At 41.3% G+C, this 24,388-nt stretch overlaps 2 protein-coding genes across 7 annotated transcripts in view; both read left to right on the top strand.

Moving 5' to 3' along the window:
* The window catches only part of pdlim5a (PDZ and LIM domain 5a), a 62,101-nt gene extending 52,771 nt beyond the window's left edge, over positions 1–9,330 (top strand). For all 5 annotated transcript variants that reach the window (XM_040031624.1, XM_040031623.1, XM_040031622.1 and 2 more), the window contains 4 exons: positions 718–898; positions 6,208–6,328; positions 7,430–7,545; positions 8,011–9,330. In XM_040031624.1, the coding sequence (XP_039887558.1) occupies positions 718–898; positions 6,208–6,328; positions 7,430–7,545; positions 8,011–8,100 (508 nt within the window). In that variant the 3' untranslated portion in view covers positions 8,101–9,330. The remainder of the gene's footprint in view (positions 1–717; positions 899–6,207; positions 6,329–7,429; positions 7,546–8,010) is intronic.
* Positions 9,331–10,043: 713 nt separating this feature from the next.
* bmpr1ba (bone morphogenetic protein receptor, type IBa) overlaps positions 10,044–24,388 on the top strand; it is a 69,268-nt gene continuing 54,923 nt past the window's right edge. For both annotated transcript variants that reach the window (XM_040031626.1, XM_040031625.1), the window contains exon 1: positions 10,044–10,937. The gene's annotated coding sequence lies outside the window, so the exon portion shown is untranslated. The remainder of the gene's footprint in view (positions 10,938–24,388) is intronic.

Raw genomic sequence — 24,388 nt, 5'->3', positions numbered from 1 at the left:
TAAAAGCTGTTAAGGTCCAGCCAGAGTGGCACAAAAGAGCAGATCACTGAGGAATAATTTCCTGAAATTCTTCTCCTGTCGACCTCACTTCTTGTCCGGTAGCTTACTGCCCTGACTCATATTATCTCCCAGATTGTACCACCTAACATATCATTAGGATAAGGTTGCTCTCATGCTAATGACTGCCAGCCAGGGCCACTGTCACGATAAGCTCAGATAAGCCCAGCTATTGTGTGGAGTAAATTAGCCTCTGTTGTCTTCCCACTTTAACTAATCATCAGAGTAGACACAGCCAAGGAGCAAAAGTAGGGAAGCAGGCGCAATAGCTGCAGTTCTCAAATTTTTAAATGTGTTTCTCATTTTTGCAGCATTTTTTTGTGATTTGAACTGAATACCAGAAAATCAGTTTGTTGATCAACAGAAATTCAATCGTCAGTTTTAACTATCCATTAATTGCTTAGATGTTTTCAGTTATTTTAGGGTAATTATTGATGAAAAAAAGGCAGTCAACTTTAGTAAATGCATTACTATACTGGAAGTCATCAAATATTCTAATAATTCTTATTAAATAGCACATTCATCTATTCATCTAAAACTATCAAAGTATAAAAAAAGGAAGTAAAATGACGAGTATATCAGAATATTAAGCTGAATTGAGTATTGGTTTACTTTTTGTACATTTTTTCAGTGGGTTTTTTGTGTGTGTTTTTTCCCCAGAGGACCTTTTTTGGTAGCAATGGGGAAATCGTGGCATAAGGAAGAATTTAACTGTGCACACTGCCGAACATCCCTGGCAGATATAGGCTTTGTTGAAGAACGGGGATCGGTCTACTGTGAACACTGCTATGAAGACTTCTTTGCTCCAACATGCAGCCGCTGCCAGTCTAAGATACTAGGGGTGAGTTTAAAAAAGAAGGGAGCAGTAAAGACGCAACAGTTTAGTTCCAATAGGTTTGAACGTCAATATTTGGTATGACCAGCTTTATTGTTCAGCACAATCTGAAATCTCTGTAGGCAGCTTTTCTTGTAAGGCTCTGCTTTAGATGTTAGCTCCTTTTATAAGATTATCTTCCAATCCGCCCAACATTACTGGGTAAAATGCTGCCTCAACCGTGACTGAGCCTCCACTATGAATTACACTGCCACTTTTTCTTTTTCTCCACATTGTCCAGTTTTCTCTGTTTTTTAAGGATAAACTACACATCATACTGAGATATGTCAAGTCAAAGATTAAGGTATACAAGATAAACCAGACATTTTAGGAACCACCTTGTTGGTACAAAATTTTTGTTTTGTGTCGGTTAAACGGTATTATCATATTTCATAGAGTCAACTACAAAGCAAATTATGTATTATGTACCTGTGGCTCATTCCTAGAGTTTGGTGGCATTTGTATGTTTGAAGGAGTCAATGTTTGGTGTTAAGCTGTTCAAGCAACAAACAAAAAACACAAATATAGACAAAAACATTGCCCTGAAAATGGTAACATCTGAGGACTGGACTGAAAATAAGTGAAAAATCAACCAATGTTCAACAGAAACCTTTGAGAGACTTTCAGAAAGCCTGGAGAACTATTATGTATTTAGATTTGAAATAACTGCAAGGTTTGGGTCCTGTTAAGCTAACATAAAGACATGATGCGTGGGTTGGGTTTTTTGCACACTATTGTAATCATTAAGATAAAGTTAGCAATGAGTCCATTGGTCTTGATGTGTATATTTGGAGAGAACACTCACCTGATCCAATTCATGGAAGCTTGTCACACATTTCATCTTCATTTTGTTCAAATATGTTTTTATGTTACTTTCTTATGTATATATTTTTTTGCTAAGACAAAAGAATGTTTACTGTCTGCAGTAAAGAAATTGTCATCCAACACTGTATAAACATGGTTAGTAGCTCTAAAACATGAAATCTATATTCATGCAGATATTTACTGTAGATACTGTGTGTAATGTAAACCTCCTGCTCGTTGGGACATGAGGTTCCTTTATTATGAAATCTATTTATGATCAAATGCACTGGTGTATATATTTAGTACTACTCCATAGCACTTTTTATTCTACAAGTTACATTCGGCTATTCATAAGTTTTATTCTATGCACTTGTGCTGATACTCAGACAATAGGCATAGTATTTTTCCCAAGGACACTTAGGCATGCGGAATGGAGGAGCCAGAGATCAAACCACTTGACCTTTTGATTAGTAAATGACCTGTTCTACCTCCTGAGTCGCAGCTACTACACTCACTTTGTCTAGAGTTTAGATTAATATTTCTAACAGAAGTATTCATTTAAAACAGGAATGTAATTATTTCCCTATTTCCCTACTAGCAGAAAAGCTTAAAAAGTACAGATGGAACAACATCAAAGACAGTTTTTAAATACATAAAAGACCAAAGCAGGAAGCCTGAATGTGCAGAGGAATATCGTCGGTGACCACCAGTAACACTCAGGAATGCAGTCGACGTTTGGGTGTTAGGAGAATTAGGCTTAGAGGCCTTGAGGCTGTAGGTGTAGCCTGAACCCAGAGTGTCAGGACGCTGAAATTTCTGCTCTCCTTGCTACTATGACATTCATCCCTCACGTGTTCTAACCCCTGTGGCCTAAATCCCTTTCAACCCTCTATTTCTCACACATCTTCAAACAGCTTATGGTTTCTTATTAACCTGTTTTCTCACTCCCTCGCTCATAATCCTTCATTTTAGTTCAGCTCGCCAACTTTCCATCGATTCTTTGTCTTATCTTGCTCTCACAGTATAAGGGTGGGAAAGAAATCAGTGTAGGTCATGGAGACCAAGGAGAGAAACAAAAAGGTGATCCATCCATCCATCCATCCATCCATCTTCATCCGCTTATCCGAGGTCGGGTCGCGGGGGTAGCAGCCTAAGCAAAGAGGTCCAGACCTCCCTCTCCCCAGCCACCTCCTCCAGCTTGTCCGGGGGAATACCAAGGCGTTCCCAGGCCAGCCGAGAGATATAATCTCTCCAGCGTGTCCTGGGTCTGCCCCGGGGCCTCCTCCCGGTGGGACATGCCTGGAACACCTCGCCCAGGAGGCGCCCAGGGGGCATCCTTGCCAGATGCCCGAACCACCTCAGCTGGCTCCTTTCGATGTGGAGCAGCAGCTGCTCTACTCTGAGCCCCTCCCGGATGGCCGAACTTCTCACCCTATCTCTAAGGGAGAGGCCAGCCACCCTTCGGAGGAAGCTCATTTCCGCCGCTTGTATCCGCGATCTCGTTCTTTCGGTCACTACCCACAGCTCGTGGCCATAGGTGAGGGTAGGGACGTAGATCGACCGGTAAATTGAGAGCTTCGCTTTTACACTCAGCTCCCTCTTCACCACGACTGACCGGTGCAGCGTCCGCATTACTGCAGCCGCAGCCCCAATCCGTCTGTCGATCTCCGGCTCCCTTCTCCCATCACTCGCGAACAAGACCCCGAGATACTTGAACTCCTCCACTTGGGGCAGGAACTCATCCCCGACCCGGAGTGGGCACTCCACCCTTTTCCGGCTGAGAACCATGGCCTCAGATTTGGAGGTGCTGATCCTCATTCCCGCTGCGTCACACTCGGCTGCGAACCGCTCCAGTGCGAGCTGGAGGCCCTCACCCGATGAAGCCAACAGAACCACATCATCCGCAAAAATCAGAGATGAGATTCTGAGGCCACCAAAGCGAAAGCCCTCCGCCACTTGGCTGCGCCTAGAAATCCTGTCCATAAAAATTATGAACAGAACCGGAGACAAAGGGCAGCCCTGGCGGAGCCCATCACCCACCGGGAACGAGTCCGACTTATTGCCGGCAATGCGAACCAAGCTCTTGCAACGGTTGTATAGGGATTGAATGGCCCGTAGCAATGGGCCAGACACCCCATACTCCCGCAACACCTCCCACAGGACACCCCGAGGGACACGGTCGAATGCCTTCTCCAGGTCCACAAAACACATGTAGACTGGTTGGGCAAACTCCCATGCACCCTCAAGTATCCTGGAGAGGATAAAGAGCTGGTCCAGTGTTCCGCGACCAGGACGAAAACCGCATTGTTCCTCCTGTATCCGAGGTTCGACTAGCGGACGAACTCTCCTCTCCAGCACCCTGGCATAGACTTTCCCAGGGAGGCTGAGGAGTGTGATCCCCCTGTAGTTGGAACACACCCTCCGGTCCCCCTTCTTAAAGATGGGGACCACCACCCCGGTCTGCCAGTCCACAGGCACTGCCCCTGATCTCCACGCAACATTGCAGAGACGTGTCAACCAAGACAGCCCTACAACGTCCAGCGCCTTCAGGAACTCGGGGCGGACCTCATCAACACCAGGGGCTCTGCCACCAAGGAGTTGTTTAACTGCCTCAGTGACCTCGCCCCCGGAAATTGGCGGGTCATACCCCTCATCCCCAGACTCTGCTTCCTCCTCGGAAGACGTGTCAGTGGGATTAAGGAGGTCCTCGAAGTATTCCTTCCACCGCCCGACAATTTTCTCAGTCGACGTCAACAGCGCTCCGCCAGCACTATACACAGCGCAGGTAGAGCACCGCTTTCCCCTCCTGAGACGCCTGACGGTTTGCCAGAATCTCTTCGAGGCAGTCCGAAAGTCTTTTTCCATGGCCTCTCCGAACTCCTCCCACACCCGAGTTTTTGCTTCAGCCACTGCCCGAGCCGCATTCCGCTTGGCCTGTCGATACCTGTCGGCTGCCTCCGGAGTCCCACAGGCTAACCAAGCCCGATAGGCCTCCTTCTTCAGCCTGGTGGCTCCCTTCACCTCTGGTGTCCACCATTTGGTTCGGGGATTACCACCACGGCAGGCACCAACCACCTTGCGGCCGCAGCTCAATGCAGCAGCTTCGGCAATGGAGACGCTGAACATGGTCCATTCGGACTCAATGTCCCCAGTCTCCCTCGGAATGCTGTTGAAGCTCTGCCGGAGGTGTGCGTTGAAGATCTCGCGGACCCCCACCACCAGGTGGTGATCAGTTGACAGCTCAGCCCCTCTCTTTACCCGAGTGTCCAGAACATATGGTCGCAGGTCTGGTGATACGATTACAAAATCGATCATCGACCTACGGCCTAGAGCATCCTGGTGCCACGTGCACTTATGAACACTCTTATGTTCGAACAGGGTGTTCGTTATGGCCAAACTGTGATTAGCACAGAAGTCCAATAACAAAGCACCGCTCGGGTTCAGATCAGGGAGGCCGTTCCTCCCAATCACGCCCCTCCAGGTCTCGCTGTCGTTACCCCACGTGAGCATTGAAGTCTCCCAGCAGGACAACAGAGTCTCCAGGTGGAGCACCTTCCAGCACCCCCCCCAGGGACTCTAAGAAGGCTGGGTACTCCGAACTGCCACCCGGCGCATAAGCGCAGATGACAGTCAGGACCCGTTCCCCGACCCTAAGGCGCAGGGAGCAAACCCTCTCGTCCACCGGGAAAAACCCCAACGTACCGGCAGCAAGCCGAGGGGATATAAGAATACCCACCCCAGCCCGCCGCCTCTCACCAGGGGCAACTCCAGACTGAGACAGAGTCCAGCCCCTCTCCAGGAGACTGGTTCCAGAGCCCAGACAATGCGTAGAGGTGAGCCCAACTATATCTAGCCGGTACCTCTCAACCTCACGCACCAACTCAGGCTCCTTCCCCACCAGAGAGGTGACATTCCATGTCCCTATTGCCAGTCTTGGCAGCCGGGGGTCGGTCCGCCAGGGCCTCCGCTCCTGGCCGCCACCCGGCTCACAATGCACCCGACCCCTATGGCGCCTCCTGCGGGTGGTGGGCCTGCGGGAGGATGGGCCCATGTCTCCTCTTCGGGCTGTGCCCGGCCGGGCCCCATGGACTAAGGCCCGGCCACCAGACGCTCGCCCTCGGGCACCCTCCCCGGGTCTGGCTCCAGGGCGGGGCCCCGGTAACCCTATCCCGGGCAGGGTAAACTGTTCCCTCGATATTCTCTTCATGGGGGTCTTACAAAAAGGTGATATTCAAGAAAAAAATAAAATGACCTACTCTGGAAAAAGTTGTACAAAGATTTGTGTAAAAATTTGTGACTTATGAATAAAATTTCATAAGCAGCAATGTAATATGATAACATCCCTTCATAAGATGCTGCACCTCCATTTCCTGTTAAAGTGGATATAGCTTTCCAGTTGCTATTATATACACTAATGCACCTAAAACTATATTATGCCTCTTACTAGCCACATTGTTTACATTTTCCCTTAGGAGGTGATAAATGCCCTCAAGCAGACTTGGCATGTCTACTGCTTTCTGTGTGCTTACTGTCAGCAACCAATCAGAAACAACACCTTCCACCTGGAGGATGGAGAACCATACTGTGAACCGGGTGAGTTATAATGGGTTTGATAAACTATCCAGATGTACTTCCTGTAATTGCCACTGTACTCATTGTACATGGTATAATCAAGTTCAAAGCATCTGTTATAATGAATAAAAGAAATAAGAAAAAATCTAAACTACATTTTATAAAACATGTAGGTAGTGTATGGTCAATGGTAAGCTACATTTATAACACTTCTCAGGTTTTACTAACAACACAAAAATAATATAAAATATAAAAAAGAAAAGAAAAATGGTGGTACAGTGGTTACCGTTGGTGACCTTGGGTGATGCTCACTCAGCCCAGAAGGCTGTAACTGCTAGTTATTAAAGACACTAAAGACTGTATATCTCCAAATGTAGGTTTTGTGGGGATTCCCTGTAGCGGTATACAATGTTTTTGTGCTAGAATAAAAGAAAAAAAAAAATCCAGCAGTCTGTAAATAGATCAAAGATAAAAGTGGGCTTCAGTTGAATTGCTGCTCACTCCCAATGTGTTTTATATCCAGTTTCAGCTGTCGCCGGGTGAGAGCCAGAGTACACCCTGGACAGGTTTTCAGTCTATTGCAGGTCAAACACAGAGAGACAACAAACAATTCATGCAAACATTAACACCTATAGCCAAGTTATAGGTGTTAATGTTTGCATTAACACCTATGGGATGAGAGAACTGCGACCGGTTCTCTCACCCCAACCAGTCGCAGCAGATGGCCGCCCCTCCCTGAGCCTGGTTCTGCTGGAGGTTTCCTCCTGTTAAAAGGGAGCTTTTCCTTCCCACTGTCACCAAAGTGCTTGCTCATAGGGGATCATATGATTGTTGGGTTTTTCTCTGTATGTATTATTGTATGGTCTACCTTACAATATAAAGCGCCTTGAGGTGACTGTTGTTGTGATTTGGCGCTGTATAAATAAAACTGAATTGAATTGAAGTCAGAATCACCAGTTTACCTAACATGCGTGTATTTGGAGTGTGGGTGAACCTGTTGTACCCCAAATAGTTGCAAGCTCTCTTTGTTGAGTACTAAAGTTTGCTTGGGTCTTGCCATTATGACTTTAAACCCTTTGTTTATACCATAGTGACATGACTTTTCTCTTTGTCACTAAACAGACTTTTACAGCTTGTTTGGGACTGGCTGTCATGGCTGTGAGTTTCCCATCGAGGCTGGAGACAAATTCCTGGAAGCCCTTGGTTACACCTGGCATGATACCTGCTTTGTATGTGCTGTAAGTGAAGGCCTTAGGCATGAATCACAGTAAACTGCGTGCATCAGCAGACTAACACATATGACCTACTGTCACATTTACTCATATTCCCATTTCCAACTTTGAGCCATCAAGAAACTTTTATCTATTTAACTTGGACACAAAAAAAATTAGGAAGCAGTTTGAGGTCATAGTGGTACTTTCTGCTACTGGCCCTATTTAGTCCTTTCTGTCATTCTTTCTTGTTATTGTTAATGTACTACAACAATGTTCATTTTTATCCATCCTTTATAATGGAGGTTTTTGCAGAACAGCTTACTTGTAGCAATCTCATAAGCTCACCGTAAGTCATTTTTTCACAATAATATGACAGCAGTGCTTATTTTAGATGAAACACTGACTTACATCCATTGTGAATGTTAGTGTAGGCTGGCTAACTTTTGTTATATAACCTCTTATTATTCATGTGTGCTGGGCTTTTTACAGGTGTGCTGTACCACACTGGAAGGCAAGACCTTCTTCTCCAAAAAGGACAAACCTCTTTGCAAGAAGCATGCTCACACACTGAAGATATGAAGCCTAAACTATTCACTTGGCCACATGTCTCACGGAGGGTTGGGGACACCTTTTATGATGACAGTAGTAGTCATTATTGTAGTGGTGCTATCTCTTAGCACAAAAAGCAATAAAGCTTAAGGATCTTAGTTTTGACCACATTTCAACCAAATATAACTGATCTTTGTAAACTAAATGTTATGTTGTCAATCATCCCCAAATAGCAAGGTTTTACTGCCAACTGATACATTTTATGTACCATAATGCCATTTTTATTTCCTCACACATAGGACTGTGACTTTATCATTTACTTCGTTCTTCTGATTTTTGTCTTGAGTGGTGAGATCATCACACTTTCTGTTTTTATTATTAAGCTTGCACAGTGCTCATTATCTTTAGACACCACCAGAAATGTTTGATAATTTTAAGTATTCAAGGATGCTGGCAAGTTTTTATTGTTAGTTATGATATTTGTTAGTGTTTGTGTAGTTGTAATCAATTTTATTAATCTGGCTAAAACCTATAAAGACTTAAAGATAAAACTGTAGAACGTCCTGTGTTACACTTCGTTTTATTTTGTTTTTTGCATTACAGTTTCACAAGCAACTATTATAAAAAAAATTCCCAGTATATGCATTAAAATACTGCAGGATATGCTTGTGTTAGTTACTTTATACAGTTCATCTGTGAATGTCTGAGTTGTAATTAAAGCTGCTGCCTTTGATTTAATCAGTTATTTGAATGTTGTAATTTAAGGAAATTTGATTTCATTTTCTATTTGTTGAGTGAAACTGGCTACGACATTAAGGCACTTGAGCAAACCTGAACACCAAAAATGATCAAATGTTTTTCATAGATACTTTCACCAGCTTTTATTAGTTTCCTCTTGCTAGTTTGCTAGTACAGGGTTGGACCCCTTTTGCCTTTAGAACTGCCTTAATTCTTCATTGCATTGATTCAACAAGTTGCTGGAAACATAAATCTGAGATTTCGGTCCATATTGACATGACAACATCCGACAGTTGCAGATTTGTCGACTGCACATCCATACTGGGCTGTTGCCCATCTGCTTCAAGGTTTGACATGTTGCAAGTTCAGAGATGCTCTCAAGTCACTTAAATCAACTTTCATCCCCTTTCTGATCTTCAGCAAGTTACCTTGACTATTTCTAGCATCTTAATGTATGATGAAACATTTGCATTAACAAGCAGTTAAAAATTAAAGTGAATATTTAAGTGTCTGGTGAATGTATATAGAAGTCCCTGTTTCTTCCTTGCTATGTGGACCAACATATCTTTCTTGACATTTCACATAGTTTCATGAATCCTGTTCCCATTTTTATTTATTTTCTGCCATGATTTAGAAAGAAAATATATTTGCTTTAAAATCTGTTTCATACACTTCTCCTTATGCTTCATTCAATTGTTTAGCTCTGTTTAGAAAGTACATTTTTTAAAATTTTGTTAGAAGAGGAAAAAATGTTTGAGATGACATTAAGTAGAGAATGTTGTTATTTTAGAAACTGGTGCGGGGATTGGATGGATGGAGGGTAGTTTCTTGTTTTTTGACTGTCTACACACCTTTAATATGAGGACATTTACTTACTTATTGGTGCAGGATACATCCACCCTATTTAGTTTTTTCCCCAATGCTATTACAAATGACAACCCACTCTTTCACTCACTTCTTATAATTATAAATCTTGTTTTTTACTGTAAGGGGCTAATGGGCATGATTTAAGTGTTCAGTCTCTAAATTCTCAAGTAGAAAACTGTTGTTGGAACTCTTAAAGTTGATCTGGTTTTTTAAATAAATGATGTGCTTTTAAATGCCCCAAACAAATATGTCTGCTATTTTTTATAGTGTAATGCTATCTAACCAAATTAAACTATTTTAACACAATTGTAGAGAAGTCATAGCCACTGTCAAAAGAGGATTTTTAACACATCTGCACTGCTGACAAATGTTAAAATGGGCAGACAGAGAAATAAAGGTGAAAATGAGGTAGTAAACGGTGGTATGTAGGGCACATCACCACACATTATTCCCATGTCCTCTATACAACCAGCATTTTTAATACAAACCAATCTTTGCACAATCAAACTGATTTTACTGTTATTGTAGAAAACAACGAAAATGAGATAACTGTTCGGGGATTTTTATTGAGTGTATATAAGACACATTAACAAACCCAGCACTGACCCTTACATGCTGTCTCATTTGATGGGGCATGAGTCAGGCAGAAAAATTATCCAGTATAGTTGATGTCACATGGTAACATAGTTTAAGGAGTTAGCTCATAGCTTACTTATTTGATTCAGCATTGCTGAGCTAATGTTTACTTGTTATTGTAGCATGATGTATAATCCTTAGCATATAGGCCTATTTGATAGTCTTTTCACATAAGACTCATTTTAAAGTCCATCAAATTTAAAAGGTTCATAAGGGAAAATCTAAGCAAAACAACAAAAACACTGTTTTGTGCGACAAAGCCTGGATGTGTTTTTCTTTGTAATTAGACTGGAGTTCATTTGTGTTTAGGTGTTCCTTAAACAACTAGCCCTTTGGAGTGGTTTTAAGGAACCCATTCAGTGCGAGTCTTCACTCACCTTTCTCCTGCTAATGCACTCCTTCTCTTGTGGCATTAATCACCCTCCTGCAGCTGAGGGACCTTTGCAGAAACACAGTCGTGTGTGAGACCAGTGTGTGTGTGTTTAAGTGTAAAGAGAGCGAGGGAAAAGCGCGAGAGAAAGAAAAGCTACCCTTGGAAACAGTGTGACTCGCGTCTCTACCCTGAGTATTGTGGGCTGCAACTTTTCCTTTCAGTCGACAAAAAGAAAGCCAGAAAGCATCCTAAGGTGAGTAAACTCGAAGCAGACGCGAGTCGGAGATCTTTTTCAGTCGCGATTGTTTGTATTCACCTTGGGAAGTTTGACAGAGCGTTTTTTGTCGTTTCTTTCGGGGTGTTTACAGTCAGATTCACGTCATATCGACTTATTTTTGTGGAGCGTTTGAGGCTTATCTCACTGCGTAGCTGTTCCTGAGCCACGATGTGATGGAAGAGAGAGAAGTTTAAGCGCTAGGAGGAGCTTTAATAGTTTACCCATGTCTCTGTTAGCGGTGTTTACGTTACACTTTACGTGATTGGGATTTCTGTGGCGTTGCTTGGTCTATATTTTCCAAAAGTGAAAAGTAAATTAGGATACATGTTAAATAACATGCAGTAGCGGTCAGCCAAGCTCGCAACTTCTTCTTTTTTCTTAACAATCAATAATATGTGCTGTTATCAGAGGAATGCATGATGGATTCTAGATTTACACCTTATTCCTCTTTTTCTTTTTCTGTACTTTAATATTCATTTGTACAGTGTAGTTACTTAACGTAACTCTAGTTCTATGAGTTGATGTACAGCCCTGTACCAGGATTTACTGTTGGCTAATTTCACCAGAAGATACTAGGACAAGACCAAAGACTTTTAGCTGTGGCAAGTGAAAGGAGTAGGCCATTCTCCAGTCCCATCTGTACTCATGACTCTAAAGAGAGGAACTATCTTCAGGTCCCACCTTGGAATGATACATCTAGTAAGAGGCTTGGTGCAAGTCCCTTTTGCAATGTATGGAACTTAGGAAGTTGTCTGTCTTTTCCTTTAATGTGTTGTGCCAGCTGTGCCTTGTCCACAAATTTAGGAACTTCTTCTAGAATAGGGGAAGTTCCACCAGAATCTGTTTGATCTGATTGTGGAGTGCTAGTGAAATGGACCTGTCTAATCCTTTTGCTCAGTTGGTTTTGTGTTCTCCATAAAATCAGCTCAGCTCTACGTCCCTTGACTGTAGATCCCAGATGCAAAGGGACAAGTAAAAGACTTTTTAGTGGATGGCTCACATAGCTATGCATGATGGTCGGCTGCAAACAATTCAATTTAACTTCAAACAAAACCTGAAGAAATTTCTGGATGCCCTGCGCTGGGCAGAATGGTGGCTTGATGGCTCTGGTCTCACACCAGTGAGTAAACACATGCTAACATGGCTGAAAAGCCCTAGTGGTGGTACAGTGGTCTGATTTTTTTTTTTATTAATTAAAAAGAAGTTATTAGTTTCTCAATAAGAGGGAAAATTTCAGTTGTGTGAAGAAAAGCATATATATATATATTATAATGACAGCTGACGATTGAATATTTTAATAGAATTGGCTTACAACTTGTAGTAGCAGTGACCCAACTTGAATTTTCGAGACTTGCCTGAGTGGGCCCCCTTATTCAAGGGCTCAAAAAGCAGGGGGAAAAAAATCAAATGAACCTCAACACAGCCTCCAGCACTGCCCCAGTATTCCCCATACACCCCACTTATACACACATAAGCATGCACATAGTATTCAGCTCTCTCTTTGAGACCAGTAACCAGGTCCAGGTGTTTGTCAGTGTAGCTTATGACAAGAGTAGGCTATATCTGTATGTGTGCATGTGTTCACATGAGCAAGCCTGTGTGAATGTCTGTCCAGATGGCATAATCCTGTGACTCCAAATCTTACCTCACCTCATCTGAGGGGTCTGGGACCGGTAACACAGGGAAACCGCGCAGGAAAGCACTCAGCAAGTATAAATGAGAGAAACAGAGGTCCAGATGTGTGTGCGTGTGTGTATGTGTATGTGTGTGCGCCTCTGTGCGTCAGTGTGAGGGTACTGTTCTCCCTGTCTGTCAAACTAGTAAGTGTTTGCAGTTGTTGAGGCTTCAGTTGGAACAGCAATCTTATTTAGGTCAGGAACACATCAAATAAATCTGAGAAACAGCCACATTCTCAATTGGCTGTGTAATTGAGTTTTACACAGCAGCTGTAAACAGAACGCTTCCTTAATTTTCTGTCCTTGTGTGTGTGTGTGTGTGTGTGTGTGTGTGTGTGTGTGTGTGTGTGTGTGTGTGTATCAGAGAGAGAAATATCAGACACTTAACAGTTTTAGACACCTCGTGATGTGAGACGTGCTTACTGCTGGAAATTTAGATCACATTGCTTGAGGTTAATCTACATTCTAAGAATGCCAAATCTGCCTAAAACAAACTGAATTTGCGCTTGCCTAGAAAAAAGATAAGTGCAACACGTAGGAAGGACGAGGTGCTGCAAAATTGCACTGGAAAATAAAGCTTATTCAAAAGTGTGACATCATGCCCTATTTAATATATTCGTGAGATTGCATAGTTTTTGTGTTAGTCGATAGATGTAAGCCTGTCTCTTTTATTTTGTGCTTAAATGTGTGATACGATTAAATGCAGGTAAATTGTCAAAGCAGTTTTTATTTAAAAATCTATTTTTTTCCTGTTGTCAAACAGCTGAATACAAAGTTTTTTATAACTGGGCATATAAAAAAAATTACAATTCCTACACTGGAGACAGGGACTGTTTTAGGATTTTATATGCAAAATGATTACTCATCCATGTCATGCCATGCAGTCAAGTGAAGTAGCTTTTGACACCCACTGAACACGGTAGACTCAGCATAAGCCTCAAAAAATCCCAGATTCCAAACTCGGCGAACATTCGTGTTAAAGATTCTTGATGATGTTATGTCCATAACCGAGCAGGCAAAGTAAAACCTGAAGTACTGCTTTGTAGTTTTTATGCGTAGGCATCAAAAAATGAAGCTAAACCAGATGAAATAGGGGTTATTGAAAGGAATGATAAAACCATGATGCAATAGTGGGAGCTCATAAAATTGATTTGTTCAAGTGTTCAGTGAGAGCAAATGGGTAAATGGCACGAGGTCAGATTTACAGAAATGTGCCATGTCCTTGATATTTTTGTTCATTCCATTCTGCAGTGGCTGCTTGCCAGACCTCACTGCTTTTATCTTTCTCCTTTTATTATGCTAACGACAGTCTTGATTTAAAACAATATCAGATCCCTAATCACAAGAATCAGATTACCTACGATGCATTAAATAAGAATGCATATGACAGTGGGGTTAATCAGAGTGTAAACAATCATTTAAGTGAACCATAGTGCAGTGTTTAGTTTCTCTAACATTTAATTTCCTCAACTTGATGGAGTTGATAAGACTCAAAAACAGATAAGAGAACTTAGCCTGGGGCCTTTTTTCCCCCAAGACCTTACGCTCTTTAATTACAGTGTCAGTGTGATTTATAGAAACATTTGAGCATTTATCTCCACTCAAATTCTGAAACATTCTAAATTTTGGATTTTTTCTCAGAGTCCTCTTTGGTTCTAGTGTTGAGATAATGAACTGTGCCCAGCCTGCCTTAAATAGCCTCAGATCTGAGGCTCTGTTCTAAAAGGTTGGAGCGGCAAACACTGGAAACATCTACTGCTTAACCTTAATTATGTTAGATTATATTACAGATTTGATTTTCAACTTAACAGCTACCCTCCAACAACTCTTTAGAAAAAAAGAAGCATTTGTCTCTTACAAAAAAATCACCAAGAATAATTACGTGGTTATACAACTCTATTTTGTAAATGTTTTGAAAAATAGCAAGAAATATAACAATAACAATACCAGCTTGTCTGTAATGTAAATTGTAATTGTTGTTCTTAGTGTGTTTTTTCTCAGCTGTAGAGCATTATGTTGTTTGTGTGATAGTTTTACTTACAGACGTCTCGTCTCGCCTGGCCAGATGTGGAACAACATGTTTAATCTGCTCAGGGTTTGCTTTACCTGTGGGAATGGTGCATCTAACAGCATTTGCATTCATGAATTTAAAATTAGGATTAGAACCCATTTTACTCTTTATATATGACATAAACAGTAGCATATAGTAATAGTTAGGCTGGCGGTGTAGTTAAATATCTTATAAGGTCAGACACATTTGTGAAAACTGTCAGTCACAGGGGGGAAAAAACAAATGAAATATAATGAATGTTTAGCTAGCAAAGAAGAAGAAGTCTATTTGTTAGTGTTCAGTGTTTAAGAACAGCTGCTTTTGCCATCTGAATGTGTAAAAGTGTTATAACGAAGACAAAAACAATAACATCATAGATTAACATACATGTCTGTGTTTTAATAAATGAGCAGGGCAAGCAAGGCCTGACAGAAACCACCAGTGAGGTGGATTTTTGCTTGTTTCTTTAAGTACGCTTCAGGAATAGTTCTCCAGGCTTCTCAAAGGACATTCAAAGCTCTTCTTTAGATGTTAGCTGCCCTTTTTTCTGTTCTATATCAAGATGATCCCACACGGCCAATCCATGACTAGTGTCCATTAAGTGTGTTTCTATCCACGTATGTTTTACTGCATTGTATGTTTGTGAGGCTGATAAATAAAGCCGTTGCTAATCAAATGCTTTTCTGATGATATTGCGTCGTGGATTAAAATTCAGATGTACTTTTCTACATCCATAATTTCATCAATTTTGAGAAGATCCAAAACACCATTGTCTGAAATGCAGCCACAACCCATGACAGAGTGTCCACTGAGTTTTACACATGGCTGTAAACACTCTGTTGTACCTGTCTCCGGACCTTCTCCTCACGTACTGATAATGAATCAAAAATGTCCAAATTGATTAATTACCCCATAAGACCTGTTTGCACAAATTTTCAGTCGAGTTCTTATGTAATCTATTACAACTCAGGCTGTTTCCTTTTCTTAAAAATAGCTTATTAAATGCCAACCTTCCACTGAGACCATTTTTTATGAGCATCAAAATCCCTGATCATGCAACTTAAAATTGGTTCTTTGGCAAGTTGTCCATTACAGTATGTGTAGAGACAACACTGGCTCATTCCTTTGAGTTGGGTTCCTTTTTTTTATGAATGACTGATTCATAGCTCAGTGTTTAGTGGTTTAACAAACAAACAAAAATGTATTCCTCTGAAAATAGTTGGATACAGTGAGCAGACTGAAACTAAGAGAAACAGTAGCCAGTTCCCACTAAAAGACCTTCAGAAAGCCTGGAGAACTATTGCCCAAGGCCACTTTAAAGGCAGCCTGGCTTCCTGGAAGCAAAAATATAAAGAAATGATAAGTGGATCAAGACATTTGCACAGAACTCTAAAATGCTTTATATGGATATATCTAACATGTTTTTTGCTCTTAAAGGGTTTTTCTTCCTCCTTAAGTCAGATATTAAACTTAAACTATTAAACTTAAAATTTGATTTAGAAAGTAAGAGTGTGTGTCTGCGTGTCTGCGTGTCTGTGTGTCTGCGTGTCTGTGTGTGTGCGTTTGGCTTCATACACATGGATTCCATCAGGTTTTTCTCTGTTGTTCCCTGAAGCTGGGATGAGTTAAAACATTTGATGCTTGACTTAAAGATGAGGGCTGTGATCTATTGCCTGTGCTTCTTTGATATATTCACAGAAGTATGCAGTGACCCAACCCCCCCCCCCCCCCCCCCCCCCACACACACACACACACACACACCACACATCACTCTTTTGTTTTTTTCTTTACAGGGCATCACAAGCCACTGAATGTCAGCAGACCTCAGTGCACTGTGTATGTAAATTATTATTTTTTTAAATTCTGTTATCTAACCAAAAACTGCTTACTTAGACAACCTCATCAGTTTTCCTTTAACATCTGTGTTCCATACTGAGTGCAGGCATAATTTAGCAACACACCAGAAGGAGCTTATCGTAAGATGTTTATTGATGTCACAAAACATTTGACAAAGTTGAATAATGTTTTAAAAGAGTGTGTTTTTTTTTTTATTTTCTTTATTTCCTTTCAAGGATATTAAAATTGCTAAAAAGCTTTCCCACGTTAAGAAGTCTTATGCAAGGCGTGCCTTGCAAAATTTGATCATGTGACTGCACACTGTGAATCCCGTGTAAATAATCTATATAATTTTTTGGTCAGGTAAATTTACTATTTTACTAAGATAGTGCTTTTGGCAAGAAAAATGCCAAGGTGCTATCCAAACTGTCTGATGTGGTGCAAAAATCCAGAAATAATAATAAAACTTGAAAGTTTATTTTTTAAATATATTTTAAAACTCTCTTAGGCCTTTTTTTTTTTCTTAGGCCGTGCTAAATGTTTATCTTAGGTCTTGCTGTGCTTCTGGTGACTAAGCACCATATTTTGTTGCTCTAAGTAAGGCAGGCTGCCACCGTTTCTGACGATTGAAGCTAAACTTTTCTCTGCTTCTGTCTGGAACCTTAAGAGAGTCTAACTCCAGCATTAACGTTGTTTTATTATTAGCCATAGCTGCTACCTTGATGATAACAAGCGTTGTGCTGGCCAGTTTAACATTTATGATATGTGTTTAATACTTAAGTGTTGTTGAAACCGGATCTTTATTGACGTCTTGAAATTCCTCCTCAAGTGTTGTTCAAAGGTGTGAATGTCAACTTCTGTTCATGCATTCAGCTGCTAATGAGGGGAGAGGTTGTGAGAGCTTTGTGAAAGTGCTGTGTGAAGTTGTGTGTCATCCACAGGAGGCAAATAAAGTTATAAAGTAGTGAGTTGTAATAAAGAAGGGTGTGTAGATTTATTTTGTTTTGTTTCAAGAACTGGACAATGCTATTACATGTTATTATTTCCAAACTGTTCTATTATGTTTGTCATTGCCACAGAATACATACAGTGAAATGCCACAATCTCAATCTGTCATAAAAACTTTTGGCAGGACAAGTGAGAAGGAAGTTATTATTTTACAGGTTAAACCCCCCCAAAACAAAACACACATCTCTGAAATCGCCAGGCAGCCATTGCAAGCTCAAATTTGTTCTCAGCTGAAGTGACTAGATGTTGCATCTGAATGCCTCCCTCGTCAGTGCTCGTCTTGAACTGCAGATAACAAGATATGATCTGACAGGAAATTTCCCCGCTGAGTTAAATGTAGATGATTGCATTACAGATGAGGTAGACACTGATCGAACCAGCAGGCATCAAACTCTATTCTCGAGTGTGTGCGTGCATGTGTGTGAGTACAAGTGAGTGAAAGAGAGGTATCAAAAAGAATGCATTCTAAGCTCGTGTAAGTTTGGGACAGAGTGGGACAATGACCTGATAAGTTTGAGCTCCTGTGTTGGGCTCTATGAAGACTGAAACGTCTACATGTAAATCATGTGGGCGTGCAGTTGTCATGGACAACCCTGAACAATGAATTTTTTTTCCAGGTAGAAGAGAATGAGTAGGTGTTAGAAGAATGTAGTTAGATTGGGTGTTCGACTACTGTATATAATATAGGGTGAATTTGTGTTAATGTCAGAGATATCGTTTTAACGAAAAGGTCATTCAGCTGCACAGTATCATTATCTTCATTACCACTCTGCTGCCCCTCAGGGTGGACCTTTTAAAAAAATAACCTCTCCTGATCTCATGATGGAGTCATTCTGCCCCTGTGCTCTGTAATTCACACAGGCCGCAGAATTCAGCCACTCCTCCTCCGGTGTTGCCCTTTTTCTTTACTTTGATTAATGTGATGACCTGGTATAGTCTTTTTAAAAGGAATACCTATAATACCCCAGCCTTGGGCTTACTAAAGAGTTATTTCCATGACCCAAAGGCGAGATCAGCAATTCACTGTGTGTCATGTGTGACTTTGTGGCTAAAATAAAGCCAGTGGACAATATAACACAGCCACATAGAGTGACGGTATGAAAATGTTTAAATTATGATTTATTAGGCCTGTTTCCCACAGGGAGTATGATAAAACATAGTACCAGCCAGCTTCTGATCTCATTATTTGGGTATTTTCTTTCACTGCAGGTCCTACAGCTCGACTCGCTAGTTTCTTTTCTCAGTTTTTTGGCATGTGCAATCTTTACAGACATGACGTTTGGTGACTTCTAGTCTTGTCTGAAAAAGTACAAAGTACTTTTAATTGCTAAGTGAGAATAGTATATTGTTCTTGCAAAAAAGCCCTGATCCCAAACATAAACAGGTTGAGCCCCGAGGATGCTTTAAATCATATAGTTTTTTGCTTTGAACTTTCAAGCTGTTCTCTATTTTGTAGACCACAACTGTCTTCTTGTGTTTGGTTTGGCTCTGCTCTAACCAAAGTAATCACTAGACCTGTAGTTCACTCGAAGGGAAAAAAACAAGAGAGAAATGATGGAGTGATGAGTGGGGAACTGGGAGGGGGTAAAGAGGTCTGAGGATAGAATGATAAACATCTGGATTCACTTTGGGACAATTTCATCCCTCCTGCCCCCAAAAACCTAAGACCTCAATTTCCATGGTACCTCCTTTGAGGTGCCATTCCATCCGCAGTGAACGAAATATTTGCCTAATAGCAAGTATCTTTGTTAAGTTTTAGGAGATGCCTTTATTGAGATTTCCTGAAGCCGTTATTAAGTCCTGAATATCGATTTCTCTTGGAGTTTGAGTGAAAATGGGTTAATTTATCAACAGTGGCATCAAGCGTCAGTTTGTGGTTGTTGTTGTTTCAGATATTTTCAGTGAGAGAAATTACTTCAAGCTGTGGCTGTGCTGTTAATTTTTTAAGAAATGCCAGAGAGGTTAAAGGTCAGGCCGAGTGATGGAAAAACTTTGACTTCCTATATTCCAGGCAGGATATGTAAAACACATGAGCAGTTCTGCGTACTGTGTTTATTTCCACGTGTTCAGACATAACAAACTGAACAGAATCTGAAGGATTTGAATCTCACGTTACTTTAGTTTCGCAGAGACTGACAGACGGGGAGTTACAGCTGAAAGTGACTGAGGCAGAAATTCCTTATGCAGTTGTCTCTTTGTCTCTCTTTGTTTTCTCCCCCTATTTAACCCACTTAGTCTTCACTGTGTTGTCCAGTCCTCCGCACAAATGCATTTAGGTCTGGAATGATAAATGGTTTTCTTTGATTCGTGCAGATGTGTCTTTGGCAAAGGAGTGGCAATAATGTGTATAATCAAACTCAGAAGTCACTGGTTGTTATTATTCTCTTTTCACCATATCTTCTTCTGTCTTTTCCGTAGGGTTGCACGATTAATCGTTAGAAAATCGCGATCTCGATTCATACTTATGTGCGATTTTAAAAAAAAAAAAAAGAAAAAAAAAAGAAAAAAGACGACGACCACGATTGTACCGCATTTTGATCCGGGACGTAATCTGCATGAAAACAAGCGCTCACTCTTCCTGCTCAACAAATGACAAGGGCGGAGCCTTATACCACGTGATACAGAAGCTGTGCCGTGTGATGCTAAAATTAGCAGGGAAAAAACAACGGAGAGCACGTCAGGGATGACGAGAAAGTGACAGGAGAAAATCCGTCCCGGTCAACCACCCAAACATCAATAACGGGAACCTTATACAGCGCTTCACGTCGAACTCCTGCAGGCACAAAGAAATTACGGAGGCTATCACTTATCACCTGACCAAAGATATGGCTCCCATCAACACTGTGCAAAACGAGGCATTTAGGAAAATGATCAACAACCTAGACAAACGCTACACAGTGCCGTCCCGCAACTATTTTTCTATTGTTGCACTACCTGCTCTATACACGCAGTGTCGAGCAACGGTGGAGATGGAATTTCAAGCAGTACAACATTTTGCGGCAACAACAAAACGTGAGACATTTGTTGTTTTTATGTTTATTTATTGTTTTTATGTTCAGTCTCAACTGTTACGAAGTTGATGTGCAGTTAATAAGTGCAATAAATATTTATACTGGAAAAGAAAATCGTGAGAGAATCGTGATCTCAATTCTAAGCCAAAGAATCGTGATTCTCATTTTATGCAAAATCGTGCAGCCCTACTTTTCCGCTATCTTTCTCTATTTTTGGCCTCAACAGATAAGTGCAAAATGTGCTGCTGCACACTGAACTGTTTTGTGTGGCATCATCGATACCCTCCTGACTGAAATTGCATCCATGTTGTCTGTGCAGACACTGCCTCCCCATGAGACATAAATTCATGATAGGCTCATCAATATGTTTTCCAAAGTCATTATTCCAGAGAAATTAAATCTGATTGATGCCGAATTGAATTAAACCTCTGAGATATTGAATCTGATGCATGTGAAATCAAATCTCATGGGGGTCTGTTTCTTCACTTGCATGTCCGGTGGATTTATTCATATCCACCTCAAAAGGCAATTACAATATGAAGCAGGCCTATGGGAGTCTTTGTGTTGTGTTCTGTGTAACAGCGTAATGCTTATTGAATCAACGCATTGATAACAGCAGCCACTGGGAAATCTGTTGCTCACTGACATCTGCTGGTGAGCTGAATATGAACGAGATATTTACTCTGTTATTTAGTCTTTTGTTTGGTGTCTTTAGAGGCTTACAGGGAGTTTAGTGAGAGGTCAGTAACAGGAAGTGAGTGGATGAAAAATATGAGGAAAACGTAAAGATCGTAATATAGCAGATAGCACTGTAGCTGGGTTGCTGTTGTTTGTAGATTTAATAAGGTGATATAAAAACAGAACTGACCAGATGGCCAACACTGAACCAGCTCTGCCAGATTAAGAGGCAGCAAGCTCCAAAATGCTGAGGAAATTTGGAGTAAGAGAGTCCAAGAGAGACCAGATGTCTGTAACAGGCCTCTATAGGTTGCAGACCAAACTATCAAGCAGATGACTACACAGCATTAGGATGACTGCATAGCATTAGGACCTTGTGCAGGAAGCATCAGTCATGTGCCCATGAATTTCTTTTTCTGATATTGTTGCCTTTTTATTTCTGCACAGTGTCATCCTCTGAATGCTCTGTTTTTTCTCTCTCTCTCACCATTCTTAGGATGCTCTTTCTGCTCACATATAGTAGATTCTCTTTCAAACAAAGGCATACATTGACATCTTTAGATGAACCAAACAGGGTGCATGCATGTGCACTAATCTGTTTCACATGCTCACTGATTTTATATTCAAAGTAATACGCTGGGAGCAGTGTTTTTACAAGCCATAACCCCTGAACCATGTCCACTGAGCTTCCTGTAGGGGGGGACTGCATACCCTGCAGTCCTACCTTGCTGTGATACAATATCGTTTAAGGCACACAGTTCGTACTTGTTCTGAGCCAGCTTTCTGCTGCTTCTTTATGCTGTTTCTAGTAATGGGTGACATAAGACCTGGTAGTGGCATGACATTCAGTTGAGGCTTAAAATGTCCTGTGCAGAGGCAAGGTGATGGACATCATATATATATAAAATTAACCTGTTTTATTACAATAATAAATGATATTCTACAACAATAACAAATACAAGCACTTGTTTCACCATGAGCTTTATGCTTCAGAGCTTTTAAACCACTGTATGACCTAATTTTACAAAATTCAACAGTACTGTAAATGATTAAGTTCCAGCAGTTCTCACATAACTTATTTTATACAATTTTAAAAGATCCTAGATTTCACAAAAACAAAGTCACAGTTCACCTGGCTTCGTCTAGATGACTGGTATCTATCATAGCTTTGGGAGTCACTGTATTGCTGCCAACAAACTTAGTTTAATAAGCAGCAGACAGAAGTGTGACAGAAATCAGGAGGCAGACAGACATAAGTAAGTTTGTGTGGTTCCTGTAAGTCCTGTAGAGAAGACTTCTTTACTTTTTTTTTTTTTTTGAAAGCTTACTGGCTAGGAGGGCGTCCTGTTCTCTAAACCTTGCTCCTGCAGATCTCCTGGTTCTGCAAAACCGGCCGCAGCAGACATTCTGCACAGGGCTTCTAGTAATGATAGCAATGCAATGTGTTTTCTTCTGTGTGCATGTGTGGGTGTGTGTGCGGCAAGTGTGTGTGCATGCTTGTGTGCGCTTGCAAGTTTCGCCTTAGAGGCATCTGTTGCAGGTTTCAGGCACATGTTGTGGGATTAAGGAATTAGCCATAACAAATAACCTCATGCACACACCCTTGCCTGCGTGCCCAAAAGTCACCACATAACACTCCAAAATTACAACCCGAGACCGCTGTACACATCCACACTTGTTCCACCAGGGCTCAAATCTTGGAAGCTCAGCTCTGTTCATCTCTACCTTTCTCCACTAAATCTTGGCCACACTGTGTTAAAGAAAAAGGACTCTTAGTAGGAATGAAAGTTGCCTTAATGTTAGGGTTACATTAGTAAAAGATAAGGTAATAGGACGGGGGAAAGCCAAGTTGTCAGAGACTGCCTTTGTCCGAAAGAGAAACACAATAAAGCACACTGAGCTTTCCAGTGTTTCCCCCAGGTTCAGGTTCTAGCTAATCAACAGTGCACACAGCCGTGACTGTTCTGTTCCAGGGGACTGGCAATAGAGGGATAGAGGGATGGAGGGGGGTGGGGACATGGGGTGGGACAGGATGAGGGTCGTGCTTGAAACGGGTTTATAAGGGTGGAAGGAGTTAGAGAGTGCATGCAATTGCATGATTAAGGTGTGTGTGTGCGTGTGCGTGCGTGCGTGTTACCATGTTCATGTGCCTGAGCGTCTTTTTGTAGGGGATAAACCTAAAGGGGCCTGTGCACGTGTCAGTTAATTGTACATGCAGATGAACAAATTATGTCAGTGATACAAAGTCGCTCAATAATGGAGAGTTTAGAGCGTTGTGTTTTTAGGCTGTGCTGTAATCACTATCAGATGTCAGGGTGGAGGAAAGGGACTGTGCGAGTGAGAGGAAAAAAGAAATAAAGATGAAGACAAATGGCAAAGCAAGAAAATTCTTAAGGTAATGGACAATAACGTAGTATATGCATACAATATATGTTTTAACTTTATACTGTGCACAAACACATTGCTGTAACTTAACTATGTATAACACAAATATCAAAAGTCAGTAAACTAAAATCATTTGGTGTGACTTTCTACTTTAAATTTTTTAGGCTGCTTGTCTAATGGTCAACTGCTCTGTAGCACAGTACAAGCCCCTGTCCTTGCTCGGAAACACAACTGAATGCTGTTGCTTGCTCCTGATTTACATCCCCGGCAAGGATGGAGGAACTTTTGGGTGGCATGTTTGGTTTCTTTGCATATGAAAATGTCTTGCAGCAATTGAGTCCGCAGGCTGTAGCAGTATTCAGCGAGGCAAAGTCCTAATCATTTTCAGATGGTGGACAGAGTCCATGCGTCTGGAGCCATTTACGAGGTCTGCGGCCACCTGGATGCGAGGTGGCGGTAGGGCAGCAAAATCCACCCGATATGACTGTCCTTTGTTGTCTAAGAAGGTCTGATGTGGAACACAGGTAATATGATATGTATGAATTAGTGGGCAATTTCATATGACAAATTAGTGTTGTAGTTTTTTTTCTTTTGAAGGTGAAATTTTAAATATTTGTGTTGGATTACTATTTGAGTTTAATTCGTTAACAAACAATTGACAAAAAAAAAATCATGACAGTGTTGTCACTCGTACTGAAACTCAGAGTCAGATATTTTTTCTTCAAAGGCTGCTCCCTGCAGTTATTAAACTGTAATAGGATATGACGGGCAGGAAATCTGAAA

This window comes from Simochromis diagramma, unplaced genomic scaffold (assembly GCF_900408965.1).
Source record: "Simochromis diagramma unplaced genomic scaffold, fSimDia1.1 OVJJ01000284.1, whole genome shotgun sequence".
NCBI classification, from domain to species: domain Eukaryota; kingdom Metazoa; phylum Chordata; class Actinopteri; order Cichliformes; family Cichlidae; genus Simochromis; species Simochromis diagramma.
Note: the sequence above shows the minus strand (reverse complement) of the source record. Positions and strands in the feature narration are given on the sequence as shown.